This window comes from Cynoglossus semilaevis, chromosome 5 (genome assembly GCF_000523025.1).
Source record: "Cynoglossus semilaevis isolate Cse_v1.0 chromosome 5, Cse_v1.0, whole genome shotgun sequence".
NCBI classification, from domain to species: Eukaryota; Metazoa; Chordata; class Actinopteri; order Pleuronectiformes; family Cynoglossidae; genus Cynoglossus; species Cynoglossus semilaevis.
The window spans coordinates 12,839,585-12,855,563 of record NC_024311.1 but is presented as its reverse complement, the minus strand read 5'-3'; the positions used below and the strand labels follow the sequence as shown (position 1 = coordinate 12,855,563).

The 15,979-nt window shown below is 43.3% G+C and overlaps 1 protein-coding gene across 3 annotated transcripts in view; it reads left to right on the top strand.

The window, feature by feature from the left end:
* The first annotated feature begins 1,903 nt into the window (after positions 1-1,903).
* csmd1a (CUB and Sushi multiple domains 1a) overlaps positions 1,904-15,979 on the top strand; it is a 118,802-nt gene continuing 104,726 nt past the window's right edge. For all 3 annotated transcript variants that reach the window (XM_008310575.3, XM_025055646.1, XM_025055645.1), the window contains exon 1: positions 1,904-2,498. In XM_008310575.3, coding sequence (XP_008308797.2) covers positions 2,360-2,498 — 139 coding nt within the window. In that variant the 5' untranslated portion in view covers positions 1,904-2,359. The remainder of the gene's footprint in view (positions 2,499-15,979) is intronic.

The following is a 15,979-nucleotide window of genomic DNA, read 5'->3' as shown; positions in this document are numbered from 1 at the left end:
AGCTTATTCAGAACACTGTTGCCTGACGATAAGAGATTACAGTGCAGATTCAGAGAACTTTATTTATTCCCCAGGGCAGATTGAAAGGGCACGGAGTCGCATAATGAAGGAAACGGGAAAAGATCATTATAAATACGGAGACAAATCAAGGAGGAAGAACAAACAGCAGAGTCAAGGTAATAAATGTGGTGAACATGCAAAGGCTGTGGTCTCCTAGCAATAACTATTCATTACAGTCATCAAGGAAGCGATAACTGCGTAGAGAAGAAGACGGTGATTGAAATATAAAACATCGCGGTATTTTCTCCCGTTGCTAAAAAAACGTTCTTTAAACAGTCCACCAACTTTGTCCAAACTCCAGTCTATTTCACTCTGCTCTTTCACCTTCTTCCATCCCACTGCTCCTCCACCTCTCTCTCCCTCCCTCCCTCCCTCTCTCCCTCCCTCTCCCTCATGCTTTTTGCCTCCCTCTCTCTCAGTCGTCGCTGGCTCGCCGTGCAGTGCGGACCTCCACAGCATCTCTCTCTCTCCCTCCCTCCCTCCCTCTCTCCCTCCCTCTCCCTCATGCTTTTTGCCTCCCTCTCTCTCAGTCGTCGCTGGCTCGCCGCGCAGTGCGGCCCCCCACAGCATCTCTCTCTCTCCCTCTCTCTCTCTCCCTCCCTCCCTCTCTCCCTCCCTCTCCCTCATGCTTTTTGCCCCCCTCTCTCTCTCAGTCGTCGCTGGCTCGCCGTGCAGTGCGGACCTCCACAGCATCTCTCTCTCTCCCTCCCTCTCCCTCATGCTTTTTGCCTCCCTCTCTCTCAGTCGTCGCTGGCTCGCCGTGCAGTGCGGCCCTCCACAGCATCTCTCTCTCTCCCTCCCTCCCTCTCTCCCTCCCTCTCCCTCATGCTTTTTGCCTCCCTCTCTCTCAGTCGTCGCTCGCTCGCCGTGCAGTGCGGCCCCCCACAGCATCTCTCTCTCCCTCTCTCTCTCTCTCTCCCTCTCTCTCTCTCTCTCTTTCTCTCTCTCTCTCTCTCTCTTTCTCTCTCTCTCTCTCTCTCCCTCCCTCCCTCTCTCCCTCCCTCTCCCTCATGCTTTTTGCCTCCCTCTCTCTCAGTCGTCGCTGGCTCGCCGTGCAGTGCGGCCCTCCACAGCATCTCTCTCTCCCTCTCTCTCTCTCCCTCCCTCCCTCTCTCCCTCCCTCTCCCTCATGCTTTTTGCCTCCCTCTCTCTCAGTCGTCGCTGGCTCGCCGTGCAGTGCGGACCTCCACAGCATCTCTCTCTCCCTCTCTCTCTCTCCCTCCCTCTCCCTCATGCTTTTTGCCTCCCTCTCTCTCAGTCGTCGCTGGCTCGCCGCGCAGTGCGGCCCCCCACAGCATCTCTCTCTCCCTCTCTCTCTCTCCCTCCCTCCCTCTCTCCCTCCCTCTCCCTCATGCTTTTTGCCCCCCTCTCTCTCTCAGTCGTCGCTGGCTCGCCGTGCAGTGCGGCCCTCCACAGCATCTCTCTCTCTCCCTCTCTCTCTCTCTCTCCCTCCCTCTCCCTCATGCTTTTTGCCTCCCTCTCTCTCAGTCGTCGCTGGCTCGCCGTGCAGTGCGGCCCCCCACAGCATCTCTCTCTCCCTCTCTCTCTCTCCCTCCCTCCCTCCCTCTCTCCCTCCCTCTCCCTCATGCTTTTTGCCTCCCTCTCTCTCAGTCGTCGCTGGCTCGCCGTGCAGTGCGGCCCTCCACAGCATCTCTCTCTCTCCCTCCCTCTCCCTCATGCTTTTTGCCCCCCTCTCTCTCTCAGTCGTCGCTGGCTCGCCGCGCAGTGCGGCCCCCCACAGCATCTCTCTCTCTCCCTCTCTCTCTCTCCCTCCCTCCCTCTCTCCCTCCCTCTCCCTCATGCTTTTTGCCTCCCTCTCTCTCAGTCGTCGCTGGCTCGCCGTGCAGTGCGGACCTCCACAGCATCTCTCTCTCTCCCTCTCTCTCTCTCTCTCTCCCTCTTCATCCTCTCCTCCTCATCTCCTCCGGTCTGTGCTATGACAGCTCACAGCAGCGGCGTGTTGTCCGGTCTCAGAGCGTCCAGCCGTCACAGGTCCACCTGTCCAAACCTCAACATGGACAAGTTCTGGTGGGATATTCGTGACTGATCCGCGGCTGTTGCGCGCGCGCGCCCGCGCGTGTGTATGTGTGTGTGCGCGTGTGTGTAGATACATACTGTTTTCACATATTTGTACAAGGAAAAGGTGGAAACATAGCAGGAGGGGGTCGGCCGCCCTCCTTTGCGTCCCCCCTCCGCTTCCTTCAGCCAAGCAGAGCGGCGAGGTGGGGATTAAAAAAAAAAAAAAACAAAACCCAAAAGCTTTTTGAAATAAGCTTGCTTGGATTTATTTAACAACAACATGACGGAATTGGGAGGCACGGAGCTGCCGCCGATGCTGCTCCTGACTGGGGAGAAGACGCGCAGACACAGAAGACGCGACCTCCCGCTTCTCCTGCTGCTGCTGGGGCTCCTCGTCGGGGATCTCTGCCCGTCCAAGGGTGAGTTTGTGGGGAGCATTTGTCTGAGGTTGTGCACGGACGTCACGCGGCTGTGGCTGTGTGTGTGTGTGTGTGAACCAGGACATTTTGCTGGTCAGAGTGAAGACATGCGCTTCATGTGTGACGTTTCTGGTCGCAGACAGCTTTTTTCCTCTCTTGTGTGTGTGTGTGTGTGTGTGTGTGCGCGTGCGCTACAGAGTTGCGTACGCGCGTGTGTGCGCTCCGCAGCTCTAGATATGACGTGCGTGTATCCTCCTGGGCGTGCGTGCTTAAGATACAGAGAGTGTTGGGGAGACGGAGAGAGCAGGAGGCAGTATGCAGCGTCTCAGAGTGTGTGTGTGTGTGTGTGTGTGTGTGACAGAGAGAGAGAGAGAGAGAGAGTCCAACTTGGTATTACATCTGGGGAGTAGAGCATGGGCATTCTCATTTCGTCGGTGCCCCCCCCCTCCCCCCCCCACTCTTCCCTCTGTGCAGATATTCACACACAAATAAATAAACCCGACTTTATCCTGTTTGTCCTGAGTGTAAACACAAAAGAGCTCCCAACAAATCTTGTTCACTCTAAGCCAGATAACTCCTCACTCTCTGTGACTGTAAACGAAATCAGCACAGACGGCCTCGGGCCGTGGCTACAACAGACGGAGAATATATTTAGGAGCTGGACTGTGCGGTGGCCCAGGGAAGCCCCCCGTAATGGAACTGATACCATCTGAGCAAAAGTCCACGTGAAATTGGAATCATTTTTCCCTGTGCCCCAAGTACACACGCGCTTCGGGGACACGCGGTGAATGAGTGTTATGTGCCCTTGCCTTACTCCAAAAAAGATTGCCAGTTTAATCCCTTTCTCCCTGAAACGTTGTTGCCTCTTCTCAACGTCTCCCCCCACAGTCAGAAAAAACAGTCAGGCTTAGGATTTTACTCTGAAGTCCTTTTGGTTCTTCTTTTTCTACGTGTGGTCCTGTGAAGGGCTGGTGAACTGTCCTGACTGGACTCATCCTCGTTGTTGGCTGCTTAGATTCTGACCCTGAAAGGAAACAGGAGGTAGAAGATCATTTAAATCTGCTTCAGTGTAAGGTCTGTTGCTTTGGACGCTTTGTGTCTATGTTCAAAATAAACACGGACGGCCTCAGGTCGTGGGTATGAGAGGAAAAAAAAATAAAAAAATAAAAATATATATATATATATATATAGCAAATGCACTTTGTGGAGACTCAGTTTTGTGTAACTAATAACTCTCTGAATGAAGGTCGAAGCACTGAGGCTACTTTTACCCTATTTTTTTTTTTACATGAGTAAAAATGAGTAAATGTCTTTTTTTTATTTTCTTTTTCATGTTTGTAACATTTAGAGAGAATTACACTAAAATTTCAGTTCAGTGCAGAGTTGAAGCAGTAGCTGTGAATGTGGGAATGACTGTCAGATTACAGTTTAGTCAGATTACAGTTTAGTCAGATTACAGTTTAGTCAGATTACAGTTTAGTCAGATTACAGTTTAGTCAGATTACAGTTTAGTCAGATTACAGTTTAGTCAGATTACAGTTTAGTCAGATTACAGTTTAGTCAGATTACAGTTTAGTCAGATTACAGTTTAGTCAGATTACAGTTTAGTCAGATTACAGTTTAGTCAGATTACAGTTTAGTCAGATTACAGTTTAGTCAGATTACAGTTTAGTCAGATTACAGTTTAGTCAGATTACAGTTTAGTCAGATTACAGTTTAGTCAGATTACAGTTTAGTCAGATTACAGTTTAGCATGAGATTCTTCTGTTGCCATTGTTGCTGTTTGTGTCACTGCTTCCGTTATCGGTCTCTGCTAATGGAGATGCCTTAACTGTGGATTTTATATCCCATCATCCCATCCCTTATATGTTATAATTAAAATACTTGAGTCACCACCATGATGACCAACATTAGAATTCAGCAGCGCAGACCTTCAATGTTAGCTTCAACCACAGAAAAGTTTATAAAGATGTTTATGTTTAAATGTTGGATTAATTGTGCATGACTGTGGTATGATTCAGATTTATTCAGTTGAAAATGTAAATGTGAAAATATGATTTTTCCCCACGTACCACTAGAGAGCGCTACCACAGTTTGAGAACCACTGGCATATTAAACACATATATTAACATAAAGTTTTCTCTGTTCAAAATACTTGTGTTTTTCAGCCTTTAAGTGTTGTAGAAAGGTAAAAACAGGTTGAAATCATGTTTGGCTTTTGAAAACCCAGATTGAAAGACGTGCTATGAAAATGTCGATTTTAACAGCGGTTACTTCTTGTGGTACCTTGTTGTTACTCACTGAAAAGATCTGTTATTTTACCAACTGGGTAAAAACCCGGCGCTCGTTTGAGGTTCTGTTTGGACGAGTCCGACACGCAGCACCATGTTACTGTCCCTGTGGACACGTCGCTTGGCTCGGTCTCACGTATGTGTGAAAAACACTGATATGAACCGGCGCATGATTGATTGACAGCTGGACCACAGCCAAACACCCAGTTACCGATAGCCACCTGATGGCCGCAGATGGCCTCATCCATCTCTCACATTTATAAATCTGGTCTACGGTCGTGGAAATGGATGTGGAGAAATGTCGTCTGGATGACGTGCAGTGAGGGAACTCTGCGTTGGTAGTGAAACATGGTTTCGGTGGAGTCGGACTCTCCCGGGCCGCGGAGAGACTGCTGATGATATGACAAGGATTTAATGCTGTGTGTCAGGAGCCCAGCAGGTCTGTGTTGGTGGGGATTTTGTGACCACGGAGGGCGACAGTGCGGTGGATGAATGGATGCGAGGGAAGTGTTAACATTCTCCTCGTTTGGTGCACGGGAGCTACTGTCACTCTGTTTATCAATAGCTTCTCTGTGTGCACTCACCCTCCCGCTCTTTCAAAATGCCAGCCCCTCTGCATTTCTCTCTTAATCTCCCCTCTCTTTCTCTCTCTCACACACACTCCCCTCTCTCTCTCTCCCTCTCTCTCACACATAAAAAAGTGTCAGATCTTTGTCGTCTGTGATTAAGTGACATATAGTTTCAAACTGTTTTCAATGTTTATTTCTGGTCTGTACATGTGTTACTGTCATCGCTGTGTTTTCAGGGACCTGGAACTTCACAAATATCTTTGGTTTTCAAACACCTTGCGTTGATGAGGGCATTTTTTTAAGGTCCCCTAAAAGAGTGAGAGGGTATTCCAAAGGTCAAGATTTATTTTGGAGCGAGGATTAGAATTACTGTAGAGTCAGATTAGCATTGGAGTGACGTCCAGATTAGTCATATATTTGTATTGAGTCAGTGAAAGGGGCTGGAGAATGCTTCATATCAATGAGGACTGCTCAGAAAACTTTCCCGTACAGAGCTCTGTCCATGTACTTCACGTGTTACTTTTATCTCCCTGCTGGGCAGTGAGACTTTCAGATGAAGGCATTTACAGAAACGCAGAAGGTGTTTCGGTGAAAATAGGACTGCGGACAAAAAAAAGGTGCACGTCAGTGAACATGATGACGTGCGCGTATGCTGTTTGGGATGAGTCCAGCTGCTTCTCGTCACCTGCTGCAACGTTGAACGCAATCTGTGGAGACGCACGTCAAGTATCCCAGAATATAGCCTCTGATATATGGGCTATAAAATCCAAGGCTCTTTCCTAATTTAACAGCAATAAAAAATACTTTGAAAAAACAAAATAAAACAAAACCGATTTTGTTGCGAACCCCTAACCAAGTGCGATGGCTTTGACTTTTGCTTCCAAACCCCAGCACTCTCAGGCCTCCATGCTCTTCTGGATCTTGAGAGTCACAGTCCAGCATCTCATTACGGTGTTTTTACTGGAGGACTTTTAAATATCAGTGGTTAAGATTTATGTCATGCCAAGCAACGTAAACCTATTGAAACTGCAGTAATTTATGTTGGAGCGCTCTTGTTTTTAATATTTATTTACTCATTTATTTGTGTTAAGCACATATTAAAATGCTGATAAAAAAAAACAACTTTGTAAAGTGTAAAGTTGCCGCTGCTCACAGCAGGCGCCTTTAATTCACAGTAAAAGCAGCCTTTTGGTTAATGTGTTTGTAAAGAATTGGATTATGCTTGACCTTTGGCCTTATTTACAGTTCACAGTGCTGCTGGGTGCCAAACAGAGTCACGACATTTATCAACAGGTTGTTCACTTAAGGCAACATCCGCGTGTCCAACTGGGATGATAATTGACATAAAACCCAGCTCCAGCTTATGTAATTAATATATAAGTAATTACACTCTGCAAAAATCAGTGCAAAAGACACACACACACACACAGATGAAAACACACACACCAATGGAATGAGAGCTCCCACTGAGACTATGAGACACTTGTTTTAATCACACACAACACTTAGAGAAACAATCTCACAACACACACCACACACACATACACTTACACTCATTCGCATTGACACACACACAAACACACACACACACCAGGGAAGGCCATTTCCTAATTAAGAAAGTGACCCCGTCTCTCCCTTTTCTGGCCTAGGATTAATATATTTAGCAGAATTTCATTTGGTCAAACCTGATCCATCATCTGCTGTTTAACATTAACGTTTGTTTTTGCTGTTTTTTGTTCATCCTGACTAATAACAGGTTAGGGTGAAGTTTTAATACTTTTCCAAGTTCAGCTATTTTAATATCTGTGGCTAATTTTAGTAGCAGATTTGGTATTCGGATGAGCCTTTTGTGAATCTTTAGCTTCGTTATGAAACGAAGCTTAGTTTTTATTTTTGATTGTGACCGTTTTCGTGCTAGCATTTAGTAAAACTATCTCCTTTGTGCTTCTTTATTTCGAAACCATTTTTGTGGATAGTTGTTTTGGTAAGTTTTTCTGACTTCATTCTAATTTTTTTGTTTAGAGTTATGTGAGAAGTTGTCCTGTCCAGGTCCTTGGTTTACTTTTTTAAGAACTTTCTTTGGTCAAATGTTTAGCTGTTTTGCTCATTTTCACTTAGCCTTGAGGAGGATAGTATTTCTTGGCAGTTTTCAGTAACACAAACTTTATGTTTGGAATAATCAACGTGTATGTTTCCTTCTTTGAATCAGTTGCATTTTTTGCCCCTCCCCTGTATCCCAGAGCATCTTTCACTGATGAAATAGCTGATCAGACCAGACCATATGTTTTAATATTCCCTCCACAGGTGACCACACCTGTTGTTGATACGTGGCTGAGGTCACGTATCACATTTTCCCTGAGGAAAACGGTGGGAAACTAATGAAATACCTAAAAATAGAAGAGCAAGAGGGAAGTAAAAATCTGGCGGAAAAGTCCAAACTATTCTGTCTAAGAAGAATCAACATTTCACAAATGTATTTGTGCAATACAATAACCCAAAGTGTACATCGAGGACTTTCATTAGAAAAACAATTTATGTCAAAGTTGATGAAAATGCACATTTTTAAACTTATATCTGACTGTGTTTTACTTGTGGGTAAATTTAGTAAAACCACTGCAGTGGAGGTGGTTTTCTATCTTTCGAGTGACAGAGGTTCAAAGTTGGAGGTTAGGATTAGAACTTTTATATATATATTTGTTAAGGAAAGAGTAAAGAACTATGGATTTAGTTATGTTTACAACAGAGCTCTATTAAATTGCAGAATCATTTTAAATATTTCTCTATAATGGTCAAATACATTTCCATTCAGAGCAAGAACAATGGGAAGAAAAACCAAGGACAGAAAAACATTAGCAGATAGATTTTGTTTAGTTTTTTTCATATCTGTGAAATAAATTCCAATCATGATTTCTCACTTCCTCTTTTACATCTTTTAAGGCTTCTGAATAGTAAAGTACAAACAGTTGTCTTGAAGTAGTTGTACATTTTTTACTTTATTACTCATTGTCTTTTGTCGACAGTGTTTCTCATCTAGATCATTTCACGTCTGTCAAAACATTTTTAATTTCAATGATTGAATTACTTTTATAATCAGGGCAGCAGAGCATAAATGAAAAGCAGCGCACATGAATCAGAGTCTACAGCGGTAGAACTTCTCGCCTTTATGTGGGAGTTGCAGACAGAAATGCAATAAAGGTAGACGCAAAAAAAAAAAACCAAAAAAAAAACTTTCTGTTTTCTTCCCCGTCCACTTGGAGAGGAGGAAGATAGACTCGCTGCGTGTCAGCATGAGTGTGTGCTCGCGAGATACAGTATCTCATGGAGTGCTGATGATTTTCAAGTACTTTAGGGTCCTTCTAGCTGCCCAGAGAGACCCAAGAATACACACACTTCAATACAGTGAGCCACTGCAGAGCACACAGTTCAGAGCAGAGCAAAGAAAAAGTCTGGGAATGTGTGTTTAAAAGACGGCGAGATAAAGACAGGAGGCCACGGAGAGATGAAGTCGATTCTGTAAAGGCTGTAAAGCATTTAAGTTTAGGTTATGTCTTAGACAAGAAATGGAAATAAGAACAAGACGGTTTTTGAACCGTCAAGAACCAACTCACAGGAATAGTAACCTTGAAGTAGAGTTGTCACAAAGATACATGATTTTGAACGATTGGTCAATGTTGCATAATTAGCCCATTGCCAGACTCCAACGCCAGTTGTCCTCCATGTCTCTAAACCATCCATAAAATACCGTATAAATACAGAACCAAACAGAAACAGCTGTACTCAGCAGACTACTGTGTCTCTGGATACCAACCTTTTTGAAGGGGGTTCTATTTCCTTCCCCACAGTCACTGTACATGAAGGTGGTAAATGTCAGATCACGTGTGTGGATTACGTCTGCTGTGATAAGGGGCTCTTCCTGCTTTATTGACTTTGACTTTCTGTCTGTTTGTATGTGCCACCGCTGCACACTCATATTTGGAACAGGCTAGAGCTCTCATTTGTTAAGTCTCACGGAAACAGCTGTCGTTGAGAGTGAAAGATTTCACTGATTTAGCTAAAGTTTTTGAATGGATGTGTGGGTGTATTCCAGACTGTTTACTTGGTTGATCTCTTTTATACTGTGTTGAAGGAGTTAAATACATGTCTAACTGTTGCAAAAAGACAATTACACACCGGTGGGCAAAAAACAAAGTTGCACAAAGTAGTTTGCAGGCGTGATGTCAGACAATAAATCTCTGAAGAACGATTCTCCTCGTGCCAATTCAGTTTTTTTTTAAAATACACATTGTGCCATCTCTCTGGGTAATCTGTCATTACCTCAGATTAATTTTCCAAACTCAGGTTTGACTCCAGCTGTGTGCAGATAGGCCACTGACCTAGAGACTCTCCAAGGCTGACCTTCATAATCCAGCCAAAAAAGTACTCAGTTCCAAGCCCATATAACTGGGGACAGTTGCGTGAGACATTAAAAAACGGTGGACATGTCACGATGACCTGCTGTAGCGGCCTCTGGAAAAAACACAGGCTGAAAGTCATTCTTCTTTGACTGCGGCTTCCTCCACGAGGACAAAGACATGCAGATTTGGGTTAATTAGACAGCGTGAAGGAGCAGCTACGTGAGGGAAGTTGTTTGTCTCAGTATGTAGGTCCTTTGATAGCCTGGCTGGGAAGGAGTGTGCCTCTCACCAAATGTCAGATGGGATTAACTGGCTGCAGTTCATCTTGCAACCCTGAAAGGATATGCAGTGATGGGTAGATAGGCACATGAATTATGCAGAAAAAATTAAGTAACACTGTCCTACTTTTAGTGTCAAATCTGAGTTATTACCACAGCAACAACACAACACAACACAACACACAACGGGTTGTGTAGATATGAGGCATAACACTTGTAATACAGGACAACTTTTTCGGACTAGAATATGAGTGACAATTATTGCCATTTCCCAGAAATGTCAATACATTTGATAATACATTGGAATATATTCAGGTGAAATAAAACTACAACATTTCTTGACTTAAATGACTTAAATGTTTCATTCATTCTGCTTCAACGTTTCACACAGACACAGATATATATGTATATATAAATATATATACACATACAGTATATGTACATATGTATGACCTTCATTACACGACAAGCTTTTTGTGCTTGTATTGAAGACCAGAGGTATTTGTTTTCATTCATTGGCTATGAGGTCTGTGTTTCAGTCAGCTTTTTGGCCTTCAGTAGATACAACTTAAAAAGAGCCATGACCTACATGCAGATGAGTAATGCGCAGGGTTGGGAAGTGACAAAGGCACACAGATGTAATATTAGAGAAAAGTATTAAGAGGAAGAACCCAAGATTCAGGGGAAGATGGATTGGGATGAGAGGAAGTGGCAGCGTTGCGATGCACTGTGAGATGTAGTGAAAGAGAAAATTAAACTGTATTGCAGGGCAGATGCGATTAATCAGAAATGACTTTTCCATCTTGTGCTGCTCAGCTAGTAATGTCTGGCATTAAGTAATGACATCATAACCCTGTCCGCCCTGAATTTATATCCAGGATATGGGGGGAAATCCACAGAGCTGACCTAAAGGCACGGGCAAACAGGGCCCTAAAATCTGTTGATATAAATGGCCAGACTCAAATATTTCATGCCTGCAGTAAATACTGGATCACACGTTGCAGACTCTCGGTTCCAGCCATCATTTAAAATCAAAGAGGACAGTGTGAAAAAAAAAAAGAAAGAGCGTGTGTGTGTGTTTGAAATGACAAAGTTACAAAAACGGAAAATATTTCCACCGTGAAGTTGTGTTTAATAATTGCTCCACTTGTACGTGTTGAAGTGCGTCTGCCTGCTTTAATTGTCATCCTGTGTGTAAAGTGAATCAGGTTGATGTCTCCAGTCATATACTGTAAACTCCAGTGGCTGAGCTCCAGGAGACAGGCGTTGCAGAGATGTTACGTAGGTTTACTTGTGTAGCCTGCGGTGAGTGTCGCTCCAGTATGGCGTACATGGAGCAGCCAGTTGTCTGTTATATGCTACAGGAACATCTGTGCCGATGCCAGCAATCACATGGGTGTCAGAAGAAATGACACAGTGTCCAGTGGGACTTCCACTCTCAGACTGGAACACTATTGGTAGCACAGCAGCTGGAAACCCCTTTTGCTTGTAAGCAGCAGAAGAAGAAAAACATTCTTGTGGTGCATACGACGGTCCCAATGGACTGTAACTTCAAGACCCAAGCCATATCAGATGTGCAAAGCTAAGGCAGAAGTGGTCATAGTGGAACTCTGTGTCAGAATCCCCCCAGACTGAGAGCTGGACTGCTGAGTCCATTTTCATATAAGTGGAACTGGGTACAGAAAAATATCCTCAGTAACTACATACGTCTGCAGCAAAATCGTGTTTTGCATTATGAATAAGTATAAATATATTCAAGTAGCGCTGTTATTATTATTTACATCAGCAGTGTTTGAAGTCAAAGACTCAAAGGGAACATAGAAAACCACAAGACTTTTTATTTCAAATCTGGACTCTGGAGATTGATATTAAATAAAACAAACGTGAAAATATAGTGAAAATGTGTAACAATAAAATATAGCATCATGTGTAGATGGCGCTAAATCATACTGTTCATGGTGTAGCCTCTTAGGGAAAAAAATTGTGCCCGCTTAAAATCGTATTTTGCCCCAGCGCAGGGCTGTGGTAGAGTCGGGCAAAAGGAAAATGAAAGTCAGTAATTTCAAACACATCAGATCAGTATTGTATATTTGTCTGATTTTTTAATATATTTTTACTAGTGATACAGTCCGCATCCAAATTGGAACCGTTGCTTTGAGAAACTGAAATCATCTGATGACTAATGTGTCATTAATATCCTTTATGCTATTAACTCAAGTGGTTTGAAACAGCAGACACTTGTTTAAACCTCTGCATTTTCAAACATTTAATTTGTTGGTGTTTTTTTCTACCTCGTAGCCCAGACACCTTGCTGTAGTGGGAGCTGAGGGTTATTTCATAACAGGGATTACTCAGCCAGAAGGCTCTAAATATAGGCATGAAATGAGCCTCTCAACTGGAATTCTTAATGTGTCTGTTAGACATTTGTGGAAAAACAAAGTTCAGTTTTAATCGTCTTTCTCAGGATTTTCCTTGAACGTTCCTCAGAGACGCTCACATATTTACTTGTTTGAAGACCAAATAAAACGACTTGTGTAAAACACTTTATCATGGACCGTGCCGTTGCCTAGTAACCGGCACAACAGCGCCATAAACTGACAACTTTGTGAAACGCGTTACGTCAGCCACTGACACATTCACTGTACTGGACTCTCACATAATCTCCCGGACAAAAGGTAATATTTAACCTTCGACTCGGTCAAGTACTGTAAAAGGGAGCTAAATGCACCAGGCTCTGTAAAGTGAATGTCTTGAAGGGCAGCAAGTGACAAGTGCTATGGAGCCTTAGCTTATATGTGGCTGTAAGATAACAGTAAGCTGTGAGGCTAACTTTATTTCAGAAACAAAAACCCTCCAAGAAACTTGAGCTACAAAAACTGTTACAAACAAGGACACAAGAAATATATACGTTTACCTTTTTAACCAAGGTATTATCTCGCTTCCACAATAACAGCAGTTACATCGATTGGAACTACTGTAATTCTGATGTCGCATTAATAGCGATGCACCGATCGACTGCCCACTGGAATCTGCCAGTTTGGGACCAACAGCCGACACTCACACTCACAAGCTACAGCTTTTACTTTATTTTAGTTGGGCACATAGGAAGCCATTTTCATTTAGGACCTCATTCCAGTCACCAAGTACTTTATTTTGAAAGTCGTTGAACTAAAGAGAAAACCTGTGATCGAAATGGGGAATGTTTCATTATCACTTGTTATGAGAATGTAATTCTGTGCTGAAGAACACTTTACGTCTCGAATATGCTGTCAGTTCAAGGAAATTGGAATTGCTAAAAAATAGCATTCAGACATCTTAGTGCAGAAGTGTTATCTAACGGCAAATCTTAGTTTTTATTATAAACCGGCCCAAGGAAGAATCTAGATCTAGAAGGGTTCTCTGACCCATAATACCACAGTATACTCACTGTATTATCATCATTCTGTTTGCAAGTATTTATAGTAAATACAAATTAATTACCCTGTTTTCGATGCATGATTCTTAAGAGTGACACCTACTTATACTCAGATACCCCCTGAAACCAAATCAAACTGCTGAACTGCTTCTGGAACCACAGAGTTAAAAAAAAAAAGACAAACAACAAAAACATAACAACAAGTTAAATTGAGTTTCCCAGCCACCACTGGGAGCCCGAGCAGCAGCAGCTAAGCCTTGGGTTATATTGTTACTCTGAGGTGGAAATTTAAAGTCTTTGCTGAATCAAATTTTTCAATGGCAAGCAATTGCATTGGATTTCAATGCAGTTTAGTGTGCACAGAAAGTGACTGTTTAAAGTTGGTGGATTTGCTGAGCAGCACTGAAGCTGTAAGTTAAGGGGGGGGGGGCAACCAGAAAACTTTATTATAGTTTACATCGTTGGGAATAAATGACATTGTTTTTGGTACAACTGAATTATAGTTTTAAAAAAAAATCTTCCATGGATCAGTTTTATTTTCAGCTGCTATGATCTGTGTTCTTCTAACTACACATTATAATGTATCTACAGGCTGGTTTGTTAAAATAGATTTGGCTTTTACTGATCCAAGTAGATGGTACTACACTTCTTAGATTTAAGTTCAGGATCGTCCAAGGTTGTTTGTTTTGCTTGATCACAAGACAGAAGCAATAACATAAAAATATTTAAGTTTATCTTCACCAACAAACTGGTGTTGTTTACCTGATCAGAATCTATTAGAAAGTGCTGTTGTTGGACAGGAAAGGTCTTGAAAAAATAGGAGTGTGATTCAGTACAGAACGTGGAAACAAACCCTTTTCACTGATTTTCTGATGAACACTATCATAGCGGCTGGTATATATTTGCCTGATTCTTTACGCGTTTTAGTTAATAAAATCACGCACACATCTGTCTGAGAAGTTTACATCGTCTTAACTCCCACCAGTCCACTTCTTCAAACTCACTGTACAGCGCAACATCATCAGGGTGATGTTTATTGATCTCACGGAGTTACATCAAAAGTCGTCTGATCTTTTTCTGCTGTTCAAGCTTAACTGGTGCTGTGGTCCATACATGGTCCGTGGTTATAGTCCACTGCAGTCTCTTGCATGCAGCTGAATGACAACAAATCTCTCCAGTACCAAGACGTCCTGCGGTTCCCGACCTTAGTCTTTGTTGTTTTTCGCCTGCTGCTGTGTGTGTTTGATCGCTCGCTGTTTTATTGTCTCTGTTGAGCCTCTCTGTTAGCATGAAATTCTCTAAGATGACAGCTAATGGCTGGCTAGCGGGTTTAACATTAAGCAAGCTAATGCGTCGGTTAATGCTACATTAGCGTTATTTCACTCCTACTCCCGCTTAGTTCCATGGTTTAAGGCCATGGCAGGCTGATGTGTCTGTGTGTAAGACATACAGCTCACCTAGGCAGAGAGTGTGTGTGTATGTGTGTGTGTGTGTGTGTGTGTGAGTGAGTGCTCTTCTTATGGAACCAATGAGTTAAATTTCCATTTCAAAGCGACGAGTCAGCAGCAGCAGAAGCTACTTTCATCCATTAATGTGATTTTTTTCCAGAGAAAGAGCAAGACGGTGGGACGCTGAGAGAAACGTAGCGTCCCAGTAATAATTATTCTTCATGTTGGCAAAGGGTTCACACAGTGTTTCACCGTGAATCTCTCTCCGTCCACTTCTTTTAACACCCTCTGTCTCCAGACTTGCTGCATGTTTATAGCCCCCCCCCAAAGAAAAGAATGCAGAATGCAGTGTTGTCGTTCAGCTGTCAGTCAAATCAGATGGTTACACTTCTGCGCAATACGTGCAAATGTTGATGATTCACTCGAAAATTCACTAGTTTATAGCTTGCAGCAAAAAAAAAAAAAAAAAAAAATCCTCAGGGTTATGGTAAGCCCTGTGTGTGTCTGTGTGTGTGTGTGTGTTTTGAAGGAACAATGACAGGATTATTTTGTGCTTGAGTGCCCTTTTAGTGTAAATGTCCATGTGTAAGCGAAAACCGTGTTGGTGCGTGTGAGCACTTTCTCTCTGTGTGTGTGTGTGCCTCGCGACGGCACCCACATAAAAGCTGTACAAACAATGTCGTTTGTGTAGAACAAGTTGAAAGTTACCGTGTCGTTTGTGCGTTAACGTCTCCTCGTTTACACGTTTCTGCATCAGGTGCGTTCATGTTTGTGTTCAACTCATCCTGGACAGACTGTGTGTTTTTATTATTGTGTGTGTCTGCATTTGCATATTAGGTAGTTGTGTGTGTGTTTGTGTGTTTTAGACATGACTGTGGCAATACCTTGTGTGGTCTTGTGCATTCTTGACTCGGTCGGTGTGTGTGTGTCTGTGTGAGAAAGCGTATAAACGCGTGGGGCCACGGGCTATCGTTGTTCAAGTGGAATCGTTCTTCCATCCATTTTTAATGATCCGTAATGGCTGCTCGCGGTGTTGAACCTACATCACAAGGACGTGGCCCCCGTGGAACACAGTGCCATGAAGAC